Source organism: Bos grunniens, chromosome 8 (assembly GCF_055505025.1).
Source record: "Bos grunniens cultivar Pamir isolate PY7600 chromosome 8, Bosgru_T2T1.0, whole genome shotgun sequence".
Classification (NCBI taxonomy): Eukaryota; Metazoa; Chordata; class Mammalia; order Artiodactyla; family Bovidae; genus Bos; species Bos grunniens.
This window is the reverse complement of record NC_141172.1, coordinates 45,602,464-45,621,324: the sequence shown is the minus strand read 5'-3', so window position 1 is coordinate 45,621,324 and position 18,861 is coordinate 45,602,464. Positions and strand designations below refer to the sequence as shown.

The 18,861-nt window shown below is 38.2% G+C and overlaps 1 protein-coding gene across 14 annotated transcripts in view; it reads left to right on the top strand.

Annotated features, from left to right (window-relative positions):
- The window catches only part of TRPM3 (transient receptor potential cation channel subfamily M member 3), a 612,777-nt gene that overhangs the window by 311,595 nt on the left and 282,321 nt on the right, over positions 1 to 18,861 (top strand). For all 14 annotated transcript variants that reach the window (XM_086415481.1, XM_086415480.1, XM_086415483.1 and 11 more), the window contains exon 4: positions 17,024 to 17,237. In XM_086415481.1, the coding sequence (XP_086271607.1) occupies positions 17,024 to 17,237 (214 nt within the window). The remainder of the gene's footprint in view (positions 1 to 17,023; positions 17,238 to 18,861) is intronic.

Genomic DNA, 18,861 nt, shown 5'->3' with positions numbered 1-18,861 from the left:
AAAGGTCATAAGAGTTACCAACTCAGCTTAGTCTTCATTCAGAATATGGGGTTGAATCACAAATAGTGTGGATCCTCTGGAACCATGCATTAATTAAAAGTCATGCAAGTTCTCCCTGTAAGAAAAGTGCTGCAGATGATGAAGTGGTTTAGTGGTCAACAATCATTATAGAGTAGTATACCCAGTGACTACGTAGATGCTTGAATGATGCCTGTAAGCAACATGACACAAGCCCAGAGGCATATGATAAGCTTCTAGCCATTATTTCCTTCATTAACATGCAGTGCCTGTCAAGTGTAGAGCATAAATTTTCTGTAAGAAGAGCATTCCTCCAAAGTCATCACCTGGGGATATTGTAATTACCATGTTGCCACCAGTGCACAAAATGTGTTTAGGGGACTGATTTCAGACAATTTATCGATCACAGCAGAAAAGCACCCTGTATTTTCATCAAGTGGTGTTTTTGATCAGAAGTTAATCTCAGTTCAGTGCAGTGCAGTCACTCAGTCATGTCTGACTCCTTGTGACTCCATGGACTGCAGCACTCTAGGCTTCGCTATCCATCACCAACTCCTAGAGCTTACTCAAACTCATGCCCATGGAGTTGGTGATGCCATCCAACCATCTCATCCTCTGTTGTCCCCTTCTCCTTCTGCCCTCAGTCCTTCCCAGCATCAGGGTCTTTTCCAATAAGTCAGTTCTTAATCTCAAGTCCCTGAAATTCAAAAAACAAATGACTTAGTCACAAATGACTCGTGCTGGTTTTTAAAACTCAGGTCAGTTCTCAGAAGATAAAGTTTTCCACCACTAAAAATTATGAAAGAATGGAGTACTAGTTTGGTAATGAAGAATGTGGGCTCTGAATGCAAAGTCTATCCCAGACACATCATATATTTATTGTGTGCCTTGAGAAACATTAATTAAATTCTCTGATGGTTTAATCACTCAACTGTGTCCGACTCTTTGCAACTCCAAGGACGGTAGCCCACCAGGCTCCTCTGTCCATGGAATTTCCCAGGCAAGAATACTGGAGTGGGTTGCCTTTTTTTCCTTGAGGGGATCTTCCCGACCCATGGATTGAATTAGGTCTCCTGCATTGCAGGCTGATTCTTTACTGACTGAGCCACCAGGAAATTCTCTGGGCCTCAGATATTTATTCTGTTATCTAGAAATAATAAAACTATTATTATAAATGTTAAATGAGATGACATATGTAAGTCATCTGGCACAGTGCCAGGGCACATTATAGATGTAAAATTAATTTCAACAGCTGTTTTTACTACTATTCATTATTATTATTTGCTTCAGGCTCTGAAATTTTTTTGAAATATTTTGATTAATGTTTAGCAGGATATACATTTGGGTACATATCTTGGCAAATTACTATAGAAAATCAAACCATACTTTTTCAGATAACCCTTTAAAATATTAATAATTAAAGAAGTTCCAATTCTTTTACCTAGTTGTCATGCCCAGAATGCAAAGCCACATGGCTTTGTTTATAAGCTGGTCTGTCACTTACTGGTTCATAATCTGGCTCAGTTCATTTAACTGCCCAGTACCTCAGTTTCCTCATCTGCAAAATGAAGATGCTAATTCCTACTATATAAGGCTATAGCAAGGATTAAATGGGTCAATATGTATTAAGTACTTAGAACAGTACCTGATGTTAAAGCTAAATTAGTATTTGCTATGTTATTACTTCCACCAAGCTTTCGCTTACTTTAGTTACAAGAGGGGCTTTGCAGTCAGTTAAAATAAGATGCATAATCTTCAAGTTTTATAGAACTGTATTTATACACTCAATCTCTCTAGCTGGTCAGAAAATCTTGGTTAAACCAATTGACTTAGCTGAACCTCAAGATTTCTCATTTACGAAGTGGACATAATTGCCTTATGGGATCTTTGGTAGCTTCAGACAGTGAAGAACCTGCCTGCAATGCAGGAGACCTGGGTTCAAGCCCTGGATCGGGAAGATCCCCTAGAGAAGGGAATGGCTACCTATTCCAGTATTCTTGCCTGGAGAATTCCATGGACAGAGGAGCCTGACTACAGTCTATGGGGTCACAAAGAGTCAGACATGACTGAGCAACTAACTCTTACAAGGATTAGAAAGAATATAAAATTACCTGGTATACAGCCAGTGCTCAATATATTTATGAAAATCATAGTTATGGGGCAGTGAAGGAGCTACCTTTATTTCCTGGTAATCCAAAGAGGTGCTCCATATTTCCACCGAAGTTCTAGGCTACATAAGATGGCATTAGTGACAGTCACAGATTGAAGGCTAGCACTGCAGATACCTGCTAGTGACTGGAGATTTGTGGCTTATAAACCACTGAATTATACAATTTGACTTCCACATTACATCAACCTCCTACATCTGTTTATTCTAGCAAAGCAGAAAATGAACTCTTACCCGGCATCCTCTCTACTTTATTCATTGTAGACCTCAACAATTAGACAGTTACTATGGGTGTGGCATTTGTGCCTCTTATAATGGACAAAGCCAAGATTGCTTCTCAGTTCAGTTCAGTTCAGTCACTCAGTTATGTCCAAATCATTGCAGCCCCATGGACTGTAGCAGGCCAGGCCTCCGTGTTCATCACCAACTCCCTGAATTTACTCAAACTAATGTCCATTGAATCGGTGATGCCATCCAACTATCTTATCCTCTGTCATCCCCTTCTCCTCCCGCATTCAATCTTTCTCAGCATCAGGGTCTTTTCCAGTGAGTCAGTTCTTCACATTGGGTGGCCAAAGTATTAAAGTTTCAGTTTCAGCATCAGTACTTCCAATGAATATTCAGGACTGATTCCCTTTAGGATGGACTGGTTGGATCTCCTTGCTGTCCAAAGGACTCTCAAGAGTCTTCTCCAACACCCAGTTCCCAAGGATCAATTCTTCGCTGCTTAGCTTTCTTTATAGTCCAATTCTCACATCCATACATGACTACTGGAAAAACAGTAGCTTTGACTAGATGGACCTTTGTTGGCAAAGTGAAGTCTCAACTTTTTAATATGCTGTCTAGGTTGGTCATAACTTTTCTTCCAAGGAGCAAGCGTCTTTTAATTTCATGGCTGCAATCACCATCTGCAGTGATTTTGGAGACCCCGAAAATAAAGTCTCTGTTTCCATTGTTTCCCCATCTTTTTGCCATGAAGTTGATGGAACCAGATGCCATGATCTTAATTTTCTGAATGTTGAGCTTTAAGCCAACTTTTTCACTCTCCTCTTTCACTTTCATCAAGAGGCTCTTTAGTTCTTCACTTTCTGCCATAAGGGTGGGGTCATCTGCATATCTGAGATTATTGGTATTTTTCCTGGCAATCTTGATTCCAGCTTGTGTTTCTTCCAGTCCAGCGTTTCTCATGATGTACTCTGCGTATAAGTTAAAACAGCAGGGTGACAATGTACAGCCTTGACGTACTCCTTTCCCGATTTGGAACCAGTCTGTTTTTCCATGTCCAGTTCTAACTGTTGCTTCCTGACCTGCATACAGATTTCTCAGGAGGAAGGCCAGGTGGTTTGGTATTCCCATCTCTTTCAGAATTTTCCACAGTTTGTTGTGGTCCACACATTCAAAGGCTTTGGCATAGTCAATAAAGCAGAAATAGATGTCTTTCTGGAACTCTCTTGCTTTTTCAATGATCCAGTGGATGTTGACAATTTGATCTCCTGTTCCTCTGCCTTTTCTAAATCCAAGTTGAACATCTGGAAGTTCATGGTTCATTTACTGTTGAAGCCTGGCTTGGAGAATTTTGAGCATTACTTTGCTAGCATGTAAGATGAGTGCAATTGTGTGGTAGTTTGAGCATTCTTTGGCATTGCCTTTCTTTGGGATTGGAATGAAAACTGACCTTTTCCAGTCCTGTGGCCACTGCTGAGTTTTCCAAATGTGCTGGCATATTGAGTGCAGCACTTTCACAGCATCATCTTTTAGGATTTGAAATAGCTCAACTGGAATTCCATCACTTCCACTAGCTTTGTTCATAGTGATGCTTCCTAAGGCCCACTTGACTTCACATTCCAGGATGTCTGGCTCTAGGTGAGTGATCACAGCATTATGATTATCTGGGTCATGAAGATCTTTTTTGTACAGTTCTTCTGTGTATTCTTGCCACCTCTTCTTAATACCTTCTGCTTCTGTTAGGTCCATACTATTCCTGTCCTTTGTTGAGCCCATCTTTGCATGAAATGTTCCCTTGGTATCTCTGATTTTCTTGAAGAGATCTCTAGTTTTTCCCATTCTATTGTTTTCATCTATTTGTTTGCACTGCTGACTGAGGAAGGATTTCTTATCTCTCCTTGCTATTCTTTGGAACTCTGCATTCAAATGTGTATATCTTTCCTTTTCTCCTTTGCTTTTTGCTTCTCTTCTTTTCTCAGTTATTTGTAAGGCCTCCTCAGACATCCATTTTGTCTTTTTGCATTTCTTTTTCTTGGGGATGGTCTTGATCACTGCCTCCTGTACAATGTCACGTACCGCCATCCATAGTTCTTCAGGCACTCTGTCAATCAGATCTAATCCCTTGAATCTATTTGTCACTTCCACTGTATAATTGTAAGGTTAGGGTCATACCTGAATGGTCTAGTGATTTTCCCTACTTTCTTCAATTTAAGTCTAAATTTGGCAATAAGGATTCCTTCTCTTCATACAGTTTTTCTTCTACCTAAAAATTTTCCCCTCCTGAAGAGTTTTTAGTGAATTTAAAATTTCTAAGAACCCTGGAGATTGATACTTCAAATATATTTACTAGAATGTGTATCCTTCAAAGTAGTAATCAAAATACTTTTGCAATGATTTTCAGAGTGTATAAAAAATAATGAATTTTTTATTCAACTAAAATTGATTAATACTTGTGCCCAGTGCTATGCCAAGTATTTATATTTATTTATATATTTCATGTTTATGACATTAGTATTATTTTTCCTATATGACAAAATAACATTTTAAAGTACAGAAATGTAAATAATTTGCCCCATGTCACACAGTTAATATATGATATGTGTATAATGTGATACTTAAGAATAGAGAAAAAACTTCAAGAGGCAGCTAGATCTTTCACTGTGTTCCAGGAGAGTGAACACATAAGGACATTGAACTTTGACAGTTCTCCCCATGGCCTCACATAGTTATATCAAACTCAGAGTTGTATCTTGGCAGTCGGGTTAGGCAAGGTCAGCTACGTGATTTGTGGGACCCAGTATAAAATGAAAGTGAAGGCATTCAGCAGGGATAAGGAAATCAGTACTCCTTCCCTATGACTGACAGCCCCAAACCTCAGTGGATAGGCAACCCAACAATGGATTACCATTTCCTCCCTGGGAAGTGCTCAGTATCCAGTGGGGGTGAGACCTCCCATAAAGTTGTTCACAAAATCCACCAAAGTACTGCCAGCCGAGGCAGGGATAGCTACGTCTTTACCTTGCCCTGAAATACTACAGACCACATGCCGCACCTTGCCCTTGCCCTTGCCCTTGCCTTGAATTATTCTGATTCTCCTGTCTGGAAAAAGGGGTGGAGTTATCCACAGGACAGATGACCTGTTTTATCAGGCAGGACAGTCATTTTTTGCCACCCTGTGCCATCTTTAATGGGCTTCCCAGGTGGCTCAATGGTAAAGAATCTGCCTACGAATGCAGGAGATGCAGGAGACACAAGTTTAATCCCCGAGTCTAGAAGATCCCCTGGAGAAGGGAATGGCAATCCACTCCAATATTCTTGCCTGGGAAATCCCATGGACAGAGGAGCCTGGAGGGCTACAGTCCATGGGGTCCCAAAGAGTCAGAAAAGACTGAGTGACTGAGCACACAGGCATGTGCCTTCTTTACCACTTGTTCTCTCCAGCAAACTGACATGCAGTTTGTCAAAGGGAAAAATCAGCACCTACTGTCTAAGAGTGCCAATCCTTAGATGGGGGAGGCATGGTTAAATTATTCACCAAGATTGAAGTGAAATAGGCCAACTAACTTAATATGTCTTTGGTCCCCTTCTCCTAACAAGAACGTTTGAAAGTTGAAATGATTTTTAACAAAGTGGTCAAAAAATTCTAGAGGGCAGGTTAACTTTGACCTTCATTAATTAAAAAAAAATAAATAAGATATAACGTTAACTTTTCCCCTCAAGACAACCCAAATTGACGCACTTGGGTCAAAATGCCAATGTGGTCTGGACACAGCGTGAGGCAGAATGTGCCATAGTTTGGTGGAAGATTCAGTTGAAGTAAAGGGACTCATTATTAAAATGTGGTGAGCTATGTGAGAACCACATCTCACATTTGTATCTGTGTCACTACATAGACAGCACACCATGATGTCACAGAACTTTGATCACCTAAGACAATGAGAGATCAATGCAGTGGTTCTCTACTTGGAGGCTCAGAATAACCTGTGGGGCCACTACCAATGCCCATGCCCAGAATCATTCCCAGAGGTCTGGGGAAGAACCTGGACATCCAAAGTGTTTTAAAAGTTAGCTCAGTTATTCTACTGTTCAGCCAACCTTAAAAATACTAAATGATACCAATCTCTTTACCTATTTTACAGATAGGCAACTCGAGCCCAAAGAAGTTAAATTATTTTCTGAGAGTCACCCAGTTATTTGACAAAGCTAGTTTTTGAACTAAAGATCCTTAGGACTCTTTGTCAAATCTTTTTCTTCTCTGTCTTGTATGCCTGGTACAGACTATAGTAGATGTTTTGAAAAGAAGCTAGTTACTATATGTTACTAGTTCCTTTCTGTGAAGAAATGAAGTGAAAGTCGCTCAGTCATGTCCAAGTCTTTGAGACCTCATGGACTATATAGTCCATGGAATTCTCCAGGCAAGAATACTGGAGCGACTAGCCCTTCTCTTCTGCAGGGAATCTTCCCAACCCAGGGATCAAACCCAGGTCTTCTGCATTGCAGGTGGATTCTTTACCATCTGAGCCAAAGGGAAGCCAGTTCCTTTCTAAGGGTTTTGAAAACTTTTTAGTAGAATTATAAGATCACTAGTATTTGTTGAGGTTAACTGAACTCAAAAGCTGTGAACACAAAGAGTTCTTCATAAAATTATATCCTAGGTTAATGAAACTATTATCTAAGACCTTCCCAGTACTTTTGGTGTTCTGTCCCTAATTCTCAGGCTTGACAAACCCCAGTGAAACAGCAGTGAAACCAGCATCTCTCTTACTTTATGGAGAGAGAAACTGTGGCACAGAAAGAAGTCTTGTGCAAAGCTGACAGTGAGTGAAGGAGTTGCATTCCTCTCTTCTCTACATGAAGCCACATCCTACCAAACTGCATGCCCCTAACGTCCATTCCTGGGGATTAAATGACCTAGCAGTTCATTCAGATGCCTCATAAAATCAGAACTCGGGGACAAAAGAAGGTTCTAAGATACTGAAGCCCTGGTTTAGGCATTTTCTTACTATACTAGGTTCCAGGCAACTTTTTAAAACTGACTTAGCAATAATAAGATGGTCTGACAGCAGACGTTGGGTCCCTTCTCAAAGACTCTTCATATCTGGGGCTGAGGCTGTTAAACTATTTAGAGAGGGAAGCAGTGCTGGACTTAATTAGAATCTCATTTGCTTACTAATCATCTCTTCCAATTACTGCTGAGCTGACCTACGGACCAGGTAAGTATAACCTAATTAAGGACTTGTATTTAAACTTCTCAAGTCACCTACATAATTCTCTTCAGGTTTTCCCTTGATATTCACTTTGCTTATTAGATCAAGTTGAGCCCCTTATTACAGTTTTCATATAATTTAGAGAATTATTGCTATGCCTCATTTCACACTTAGAGCTCTAAGTATTGAGTCAGCCAGGATGCAATCTTTCTATTCTGAGCATTAAGGTGAGGGTGTGAGAGGGGATAGGTGAGATTGAGGAGATATAATACTCGGTGTGTGCCCGGGGAAGGGCATGCTGTCAGCAGCATGACATCTACAACCTTATACTCTTAAAATGCTTTAGGATTAAATCTTCTTGTCTTAAAATTGTCTTTCTTTGCATTATGGAGATTTGAAATGAGAATCATCGATTGACATGCACAAAATATATTAAATAAATCCCAGTACAAAACAAAACGCCTCATCACTGGACTATAGCTAACTAAGCAGCTTTGTATAGCATGGTGTAGTTTTTGAGGGGTTTTGTAATTGCTCTGTTGCTTTCCATTTTCCACCTTGAAATTTCTAGACTATTGAGATTATTGGCAGTACCTTTGAAAAACCTTTCAGAAACTGGGAATAAAGCTAGAATGTATCATTTAAACTTCTGATCTTAATCACAGACCTATAGAGAAGTAAGAACTAACCTTCCTCAAGAAACCCATCTTGCTCTAGGAAATTTTACACAAAAGCAATTCTGGCAGAAAATTCGCAGAGTACACCCCTGCAACTAGGTCATATGCTCAGTGAAGTTTTATATTATTTCTAAACCTTTAGTTTTGGCTTATCAGCATCAATCACCCGGAGCACCTGTTATCTAATATTGAAGAATCCTAAAAGCAATATAGGATAAATTACAATGGCATTTTCACTCCCAATATTTTGTGAGTCAATCAAACAAAAACTCCTATAACAGTGACACCTTACATTTGCATTCCAAATATTTTCTTTCTAGGGATCTTTCTTTCTAGTGGTTCAGCTCGCACATTAAACTACTGTAAGCATTAAACACTTGGTGAAAAACCAAAGGCTCCATGGACTTGGAAAGCTGACATCAGCAAAATTGTCTCAGGAGTCTGATGCAACATATTCTCCTTGGCCACAACTTTAATTAAAACTACTCATTTAAATGGGGCTACAGAGAATTAGAAAATGAAAAGATGCTTGTCACAGTTCTCTATAGAGGAAAATGGGGCAAATTTCCCTCTACGTGCTCAGAAGAAAGGCATTAAAAATACTATTAAAATAGGTTTAGCTGTAGTAGTTCCATTACTCAGAGAAAGTACTACTGAAATATACCAATTGATTATTTCTCAGAATTGAAGATGGTCTCTCAGTGAGGGTTAGAAAGATTTGCCATTTACCATTTCCTGAAGTGTAACCAGATTTATTGTCCTGTAGTTATTTTACCTTTTCATTTAAAAGCTGGGCAAAACGATGTGAGTAACAATTTAGTTTAAAACCAGAGACAAATTACTGCACAATGGGTCAAGTTCAGAATTCTTAAGAAACATTATTATTATTTCTAATTAAACAGCCCCAGTCTATTCTAAGTAGTGATGGCTGCTTCTCCACTCAGCCTTCACCACCTTGGGTGTTTTGAAGAGAAGAATGCTGTCTGATCTGTGGCACCTCTGTGATTTCCCTCCCAGTTTAATGCAGTGAGGCCGTAGTAAAGTTGAGTTCTGCTTTGACAAGTGAATAGTTATCATTTCTAGTGATGGAGCAGGTTAGAGTGGCTTTAGGAAAAACTGCAGTGAAATCACCTGCTAAACAAACAAGCAAAAAAACTTAACAACTGGAAAAAGCAAAAACTCAAAATTTTTAGATACCAAAGCCCTCTGCCACTCAAACAAAACAAAAACTCTAATTTGCTATTATAGACTTACTTACAAAATTTCATTTGTAAGTTTGTGGTTTGGAATTCAAAGTGTTCTTGTGAAAATCATGCTTGTATGCATTGGCCTCCAAAGCACCTAGGAATAGATCACGTAGTACAATTTCAAACAGAACTAACTTCTGTTTTGTATAGTGCTTTCTTTAGATACTCTTCTTAATCTCATTAGCTCATCACACAGGCTGTCTCCTGTCAGGCAGGGACACTAATGATGTTAGTACAGGTGTGGATAACTCATTTGAGCTCAATTTATTTCTAGAAATTAAAATTAGGGAACTAAAGGCATGAAGGAGAAGGATAGGATTGGTGGCCACAGACATAGGTAGAAGTTTCCCTCTGGATAGGTACTTTTTATAACTTGTACCAGTCACTCCCCAGATAACTCACAAAGGTCTACTTTGAAAGGTACATTAAAGGCAAGTTATGTAGGTCATGTGGTGCAAAAGTCATTTGCGAGTGCCTATAGTCTAATTTCCATGTATTGGTTTTCCTTCCAGGTCTTTCCCACAATTTTCTCTTTAGTGTTCTATGTGGTGTTCAGGATTACCCTCATTTCACAAGAGAGGGTCTCAAACTGATCAGACGACTTACAGTGCCAGTATCTGATGCTTGAGTGTGTTGCTGCACATGATTGTGCTTAGTCGCTCAGTTGTGTCCGACGGGGCGCGTGGACTGCAGCCCCCGGGGCTCTTCTGTCCATAGGGATTCTCCAGACAAGAATATTGGAGTGGGTTGCCATGCCTTCCTCCAGGGAAACCTGTAAATGGGAGCAAGCATCACTGCATCAGAGTACTGCCCAGGTCACAGAATTTAGTATACATGTTAGGAAGATTTCTGGTTATTTGTAAGGTGACCCCTTAGCAATTAATGACTTCACAAGTGGACAGGGAAAATTACTTACCTTGATAACCAAAATAGCTCCTAATTTCTAATCACATTGACCATTTAGCAGGAATGAATTAATTGCTCTGGGTACAACCATTTATGAACCTGAAGCTGCTGATTTTGGCACAAGAATTAACTGTTATATTACTAATACAGTTCCAGGAGAGGTTACTGAATAACATGATTTTTATGGGCATAAGAATATAATTTAAAAATTGAAGTCTCCATGTAATCATAAAATATCCTTTTATCCCTTAATTTTAATTACCCTTGTATCCCTAAACTGTTTCCTTGAGCTGCTAAACAAAAACATGACAAAAGGTAATGGATTGATCCATTTAAATACTTCCATTTTAAAAGATCTTTTATTCTCCAAGAGAAGAACAAAATAAATCTAAAATAATGGCCAACAATAAAGGGACAGGGACAGCTAGTATTTGTGTTATTTATCAGCTTCTAGATAATCAGGGGTGGGCTGATAGATAACATAAATAATGTAGTTAATCGTGGATTCCATTGTATAAGAATTAGTCCTGGTAAAAAAGAATCAGGTAGTTGGAATTGAGTAGCTTATTAATGACTGCACTTTCCTATTTCTCATGGCCTGAGTAATTTTCCAGTTTTTCCTCCATTCTTCTCTTGATTTTTATGTAAAATATTAAAGTGTTCTTTCTTGCCTTTGGCCCACTGATAAACACAAGACACACCCCTTAGAATCTTTGGTCTGGGAAAAGTTGTAATCCTTTCTACTCATGTGGTCCCTTTTGGGAGCTAGTTAAAAATGCAAAACCTCAAGTCCCACCTCAGACCTACTGAATAAGAACCTGAATTTTTGAGATTCTCCCAGATGAGTTTTCAATGTTAAAGTTTGAGGAGCCCAGCTCAACCTAGAGTTTCCACTGTAACAGTTGCTTTAATAATGGATTGGGCGAGTGGTTAACTAGTAGATAACTATTAATAATTCTGATGTCCAAGTCACTTGATTTCCCTGGGTCTCAGTGTCCTCATCCATAAGGCAGAAGAACTGAAACAGTTGACTTCTAGTTCCCATGATTGCTATGATATTTCCAAACTCCTTTTTATTTCTGAGATTGTAGCTACATCCATAGCCAGGAGGGAAAGGATTATCTAAACTCATAGGTCAGGTAACTCATGAGCCCCCTCCCCTCAGATAGCTTGCAAATGGGGAGATAAAACCGACACATGTAAGAAACAATGGGGAAAATATCTATGTATATTATACTGAGTTTGACTAAGAGTTATACTGTGTCAACATGAGCTTGCATTCTAAGGAAAAGTCAATAAGAGCCTTTGAAAGACAAGAATGATTTATGTAGATGAAAGGGGAGAAACTGGGTTTTCCAGGACTTGAGGAATAGAATTAACCAAATACAGAAAAGAGTGGGGGAAATGCCTCTAAATAAGTAGAGTAAGGCCAAATTGTGGAGATCACAACAGGCAGAATGGGAGTTTACATGTGATGTAAACCTTTGAATTGAAAAATAGTATTATTAAAAAGGTATTGGGGATAGGAGTCACCTGTTGGTGTCTCATTGAGAACACAGGGTTAGAAAAGCCATTAGGACTGTTGTCATGACACATACTGACATCCTAGTAAGAGCATTTATTCTTAAAATAGCAACTAAAGCAATAGAGGGAAAGGCCTGGTTGAGAACACGATTTGGAAAATGGGTCATTAGAACTCGCAGACTGCTTGGTTATAGGTAAAGGAAAAGGAGAAGTAAGGAGAGAAAAGGCATTTATGTTTTTGAGGTCAAGAGTAAGGACCTGGCGTCAGAGAGACCTGGAGTGTAAATTCACACACAGCATATATGTGCCTGGAACACAAGGGATTTGGTTGTAGATTTAGGGTGTTTTTCTCAGTAGTTAAGAAATTGAGAGCCAGGCGAAATATGGAAAGAGAGCTTATGAACAAAAGGACCTTACACAGGCCTTCCTTTCTTCCTCAGTAAGATAGAGAGCTAGGGAGAAGGTGATCTAAGGTCATTCATTCATCTCCACTGGAGAACTTATTAACTGGGTAACAAGTGTTTTGTGGTCATAAACAAGCTTTTCTTGGTTTCCTAACTAGGAAAAAGATTAATCTAGTTCAAAAGGAATCTTAAAATATTCACTAAATTGGTAGTTTTCCAGTGAACTGTTCATGTGATCAGTAAATTTGGTTCCTTATTGGTAAGTTGTATATATAACATTAGAAGCTCCAAAGTGAATTATTTACCAAGTGAGACTTATTCCTAAAAACATATTTGAGTTACTCTTACTAATCACTGTAAATAATTGAACTTCAGAATGCATATTTAGCTAGGTTAAGCCTATGAAAATTATTACACAGTCTCTGTAGTAATTTAGTGTGACTGTAGTCTCTCTTCACACTGAGTTAGTATGTAGGTGTGTCTGTTCCCAGATACTCCCTATGGCTCAGAATATCACATTATTGACATGGCTAAATGAAACATGCAGGTGGGGACACTCAGTGAGGTATCTTGAAGTTCAAAAAGCTATAATCCTAATCACAAGCCTGAAACAACTATTTAGGCTTGGAAGGGGCATATAATTTTAGAAGAATCTTTATACTTAAATGTTTTTCTATATTTAGAAGTGTAATTTATATCTCACCTTAGAAGAATATGGATCCTTATTTTTTTGAAGGAATAAGAGAGTGATGTTGAGATATCAAGATATTGAATAACTGGAAATGCAGTTTTTTAGCATCTCCCATACAGAACTGTTTATATAGTTTTGAAGCCTTCTGAATCTCAGTTCTACTTTATTTGACTAAGTATCCCTTTCTAGAATTAGTCAAAATTATATAAATTTAATCTAGTAAAGCTCCCAAATTATGACTACTTAAGTAGCATAAATTCAGTGTATAGGCACAGAAAACATAGCATCCATTATATAGGTAGCCTTCTTATAAACAGTCACTCAATGAGATAACAAATATAACAATGATAATTTTTAAAACTTTTATTTAAGAAACATTTATATTTGCTTCTACCACTGCGATACCTTCTCTCCAGCCCCAAGGTTCCTATTTCACACATTATAAACTCTAGTTAAATTCTGTTGATATAAGTGATAAAATTCTATTAATATAATGTACTTAGCTAAAATTGCCAACCTTTACTCTTTCCATTATGGATTTAATTTTTGCTATGTAGATCAAATCAATATAAAATCAGCTAGTTAAATTCTAATACTTCTTTGTATTTCTAGTATATGTACAATAAATTGTAAACTCTAGCTCTTTGGTATTTCTTGATGCAGCTTAATTTATCAAGCTACTTTCCTATTTTGTATGTTTTTGCCTCACATTTCAGCTAAATATACTTAAAATATACTTTAACAAAAGAATAACATATAATTTTTGAGATTTTTATAGTAATGGGATCTCCCAGATCCAAAAAATATAACAATACATTGTCATGCCCTGGATACCTGTATATAGTTATACATCTATAAGCATGCTTGTATAATTACATGCAAGTCTATTCTTTTTGTTATGCAGCTTCAACATTAATATTTAACGAATTCCAAACTTAATACTTTTCTCTCACAATATGTAGACTTTAGAATACTTTAATTCTCATTATTGCTTCCTAATTTATATTCTATATTATCCAGCACTTTATTCTATCCCTTTCCACCATAAATTAGACACTATTATCATTTTATATTTTACAACCAACGTCTTTTAAGATTTACTCTGTTTATGCTAATATCTTTATTTACTACCCTTTCTTGTATCCCAGATCATCCATCTGGGATCATGTAACTTCTGCCTGCTCCATGTATTTTAAAAATTCCTTCAGTGAAGTCTGCTGCTGCTGCTGCTGCTAAGTCGCTTCAGTCGTGTCCAACTCTGTGCGACCCCATAGACGGCAGCCCACGAGGCTTCCCCGTCCCTGGGATTCTCCAGGCAAGAACACTGGAGTGGGTTGCCATTGGTTTTAGTAGTCTGAAAATGTCTGTAAAATGATCTTATTTTGGAAAGATACTTTTTGTTGAATTCTACACTGACAAATAATTTCTCTTTGCACAATGAAGACGCTGTTCTTGCATCCATTGTTGCTGTTGGAAATAAGCCTTCAGTCTAGTGACTGTTTCCTTGTAGGTAATCAGTATTTCTTTTCTAGCTCCTTTTGAATGCTTCTCCCACTCCAACCCTTTGGTGTTCTCTGTGACTGATGTATGGATGGGGGTTCTTTTTAGTTATCCTGCTTCAGATTCACTGAACTTCTTGAATCTGAGAATTGGAATCTTTTAGTAATTCTGAGAAATTCCCTGCTGATATCTCTTCAAGTATTGTTTCTTCCCTGTTATCTCTTTTATTTCTATCTAGAATTCTGATTACCTCCTATAAAATTATCACATTTTCTTCTGTGTTTCCAATTCTCCGGTTTTTCTAGGCTGCGTCTGGTTTATTTCTCTGTATCTATAGGATCAGTCCTGGGTGTTCATTGGAAGGACTGATGTTGAAGCTGAAGCTCCAATACTTTGGCCACCTGACGTGAAGAGCTTACTCATTTGAAAAGACCCTGATTTCAGCTGGGAAAGATTGAGGGCAGGAGAAGGGGACGACAGAGGATGAGATGGTTGGATGGCATCACCAACTCAATGGACATGGGTTTGGGTGGATTCCTGGAGTTGGTGATGGACAGGGAGGCCTGGCGTGCTGCAGTTCATGGGGTCGCAAAGAGTTGGACATGACTGAGTGACTGAACTGAACTGATAGTTAGACTGTCTGATCTTATAGTTGCATTTTTCTATTGTATTTCTCATTTAAATTTTTACATTTTAGTTTCTAGAAGTTCTGTTTTTTACTCTTTTTCAAATGTATGTGATTATTTTTTATCATCTTTTTCTTTATTCATATATTCAGCTTTCTCATTTATGTTCTTAACATATTAAATGTAGCCATTTTATTTTCTCTGTCAGAGCATTTTACTATCTTTGAGGATCTTATTCTGCTACCTATTGTGTCTTTTGGTTCTCATTCATGTTGCTTTATCTCCTTATGTAATTTGTAATATTTTTTACAATGAAATGCTTATTTTCCCAAGAGAATTACTTGAGACCTGGATTGATGATACATTCCTCCACAAATAATTTGCATGTGCTTCTGCCAGTTATCTGGAGCCATTACTCCACTTACATTAAATACTCTGATGTTTCTCAGACCACACTGAGAATGCAGATGTAGACCAAAATCTGTATGAGGGCCCACTTTTGTTTATAAATAACCAGAGGAGAATTTAAAGAGAGACCCCACACATAAAGCTGTGGGGTCTCTCCTTATGACCCCAATACTGCATTAAGCTATTAAAACAGCTGTTCAGGGTCTTCCAGGGTTTAGGAGAAAGCCTCAAGGCCAAAGCTTCCCTTGGTATTCCTTACTTCCTGAGATTCCAGCTTCCACTTTCTTTAGGTATCTGAATATTCTCTCTTTTCATGCCAGCTCAGCAATGCATTGCGAAAGGCTTTTCAATGCATTTGCCAGGTATTCTAGTTGTTTCCAGATAGAAATGAAATCTTTATATAATTAAACAAAGATTTCAATGAGAATATTTATATAATTTTTAAAAAAGATATAACATGACAGTTGAACAGTCATGTCTGACTCTTTGAGACCCCATGGACTCCTTTGAGACCCTCCAGCCTCCTCTGTCCATGTCATTCTCCAGGCAATGATACTAGGATGGGTAGCCTTTCCCTTCTCGAAAGATGTTCTGGACCCAGGGATAGAACCTGGGTCTCCGGTATTGAAGGCAGATTCTTTACCACCTAAGCCATATGGAAAGCCCATCTAAATGTTTAGTTTTATATATATATATATATATATATATATATATATGTATATTTGTCATTGTATGTATTTATAGAATTTTATTTATATATGCTTACAATAACTTTATTTCTAGTTGCATATGTAAATACCTTGATATCTGCTACGCACTCTAGTATTTTCAACTATTCTATAAAAATAATTGGCATGACTTTTGTCACTTTTCTTTGAAAGATAAAGCAAACATTTGGTATGCAGTTAATTTAGGTTTAAGTAAATGTAATCAGCTGTTACCATATTTAAACATTCTTGTTACATTATGTAGAGCTGTAGAATTTTTCTAAACCTACCAAAATAATAGGGTCACAGAAACAGTCATATATAGGTCCAGTTGTTATAAAGGGATTGCTTATATTGAAAATGGTAGCAACATTTGAACTGTTGCACAAATGTTAAGATTAAATATAAATATGATTTCCTTTGAGCAAAGAAGTCATCCTGGGGAAAGCTGTGTTTATACTGCATTTTAGAAAGTTAAATAATTTTAAAATCTGTAGTCATTCAGAATTTCAAAAAAACCTGTTAAAAATGGTGAATCTCTTTATCTAATGAAGGTCTTCAGTAAAGCAATTGATTTGTCCTTTTAAAAAAAAAAAAATCTTATTTCTTACAAGACATTTTCTTCAAGTAACTGCACATATCATTGCAATCAGTAAAGACAAGCAGCTACAGCCACCCTGCCCTGCCTCCCTAATCAACGGTCATTCTTTTTCTAGTATGTACGAGTATCTTTCGATACAAAACCTGATCTCCTCCTACACCTGATGACCAAGGAATGGCAGTTGGAGCTTCCCAAGCTTCTCATTTCAGTGCATGGGGGCCTGCAGAACTTTGAACTCCAGCCAAAACTCAAGCAAGTCTTTGGAAAAGGTCTCATCAAAGCAGCCATGACAACTGGAGCATGGATATTCACTGGAGGAGTTAACACAGGTAATTGGAAGTAGGACAGAGAAGGACAGCATAAGATCACAAGAATGTGTGACTAAGATCACTTTCTTCTAAGGTTAAATATGTTTGCATATCCTCACCTCATCCCCCACCCCTTTATGTCCACAGTTGCTGGTTATTGCTCCTTTCAGTGCTTCTCACTCCTTCCTCTACCTAAATGATAACTGTACTGCCATTTCTCCACCAAGAATTACTTACACTTAAGACACAGACTGGAATACTTGACAATATAGAATTTATAAACATGACTGATGGAATTTGACAGGTTGTTTTCAATGCCTCAAATTGCCAAACAAGCATCCAATATTTTTTTAAGGAATAACTTTTGCTCTAAATTGGAGATTCCATATCTGTTCTTTAAGTGAGTTTAAGTTTGATGCAAGTAGCTTTAATTTTTGAAAAATGCCCTTTCCATCTAGGATGACAGCAAACTCTGGAGTAGTATGTGTTTATCATTTAAAATATTTCATTGAATCAACTCTGCACCAATAGAACATATCCCACTCTGAAGTCCGAGTAGTTTTTTCTACCTTCAAATGAATTTCTATATTGTGATCCAGGGAGGCTGTCAAATCAGTTCTTGAAAAGCCACTTAGAGTTAAGTGCTTATCTGCAGAACATTATGAATGTGCATTTGATAATGGAATGGATGCCTGTAAATTGTTTTGATATGTTTCCCCAGAGTGAATCAGAAGTGCCAATTGGAAGAGACAGGTATTGCTGCAGTAAGTTAATTCAGACTTGTTCTAAGATTCAAAGTCTGCCCATGTGGACACATTTGAAGTTAATGGGACATTCTGAACATAACCATGGACCAACTAGTTTTAAATAAAAATGTTATCTCAGTGTTGTTTAGTCATTTGTTTGTAGTTTAGATCAGGGTCCCCAGTCCCTGGGCCGTGGACCGCCTGTTAGGAATCAGGCCGCACAACAAGAGGTGAGCAGCAGGCAAGCTTCCTCTGTGGCTCCCCATCACTCCCCATCACTTGCATTGCTGCCTGCACCATCTCTCTCTCCCCAACCCCACCCCTGTCTGTGGAAAAATTGTCTTCCGTGAAATCTGTCTCTGGTGCCAAAAAGGTTGGGGCCCGCTGGTTTAGATGATGTTTAAATGAGACCTGCACTCAGAATTCTTCTCCATATCTAGAATTTGTGAACATTCAGCCCACCACAACATAGGTGCATTTCTGCAGTAAACTCTGCCAATTGCCTGTGCCTGTCATTGTCATGTGAAACCCTGACTCAGTCTGTAAACTGACATGATCTTAGAATGACCTGCCCAGCCAGCTGTTTATTTTATGGTGATCAAACATCTACAGAACCGTTTTCTTTCTTGGCTGTTCAGGTTTTAAGCTCCAACTTCCACTCACAGTTTAACAGGCATCATTTGCCTATGATTATTCAGTCTTTTGCTTTCCTGACATAACCTGCAGCTCCTATGGAGAGCAACTCAAAAGTTTCTAAAAGAAATTCTTACTAGGGAATTCCCTAGTGTCTGGTGGTTAGGACTCAGCGCTCTCACTATCAGGGGCCCAGGTTTGATCTCTGGTCAGGGAACTAAGATTCCAGTAAGCAGGGCAGCACAGCCCAGCTTCCCACCTGCCCC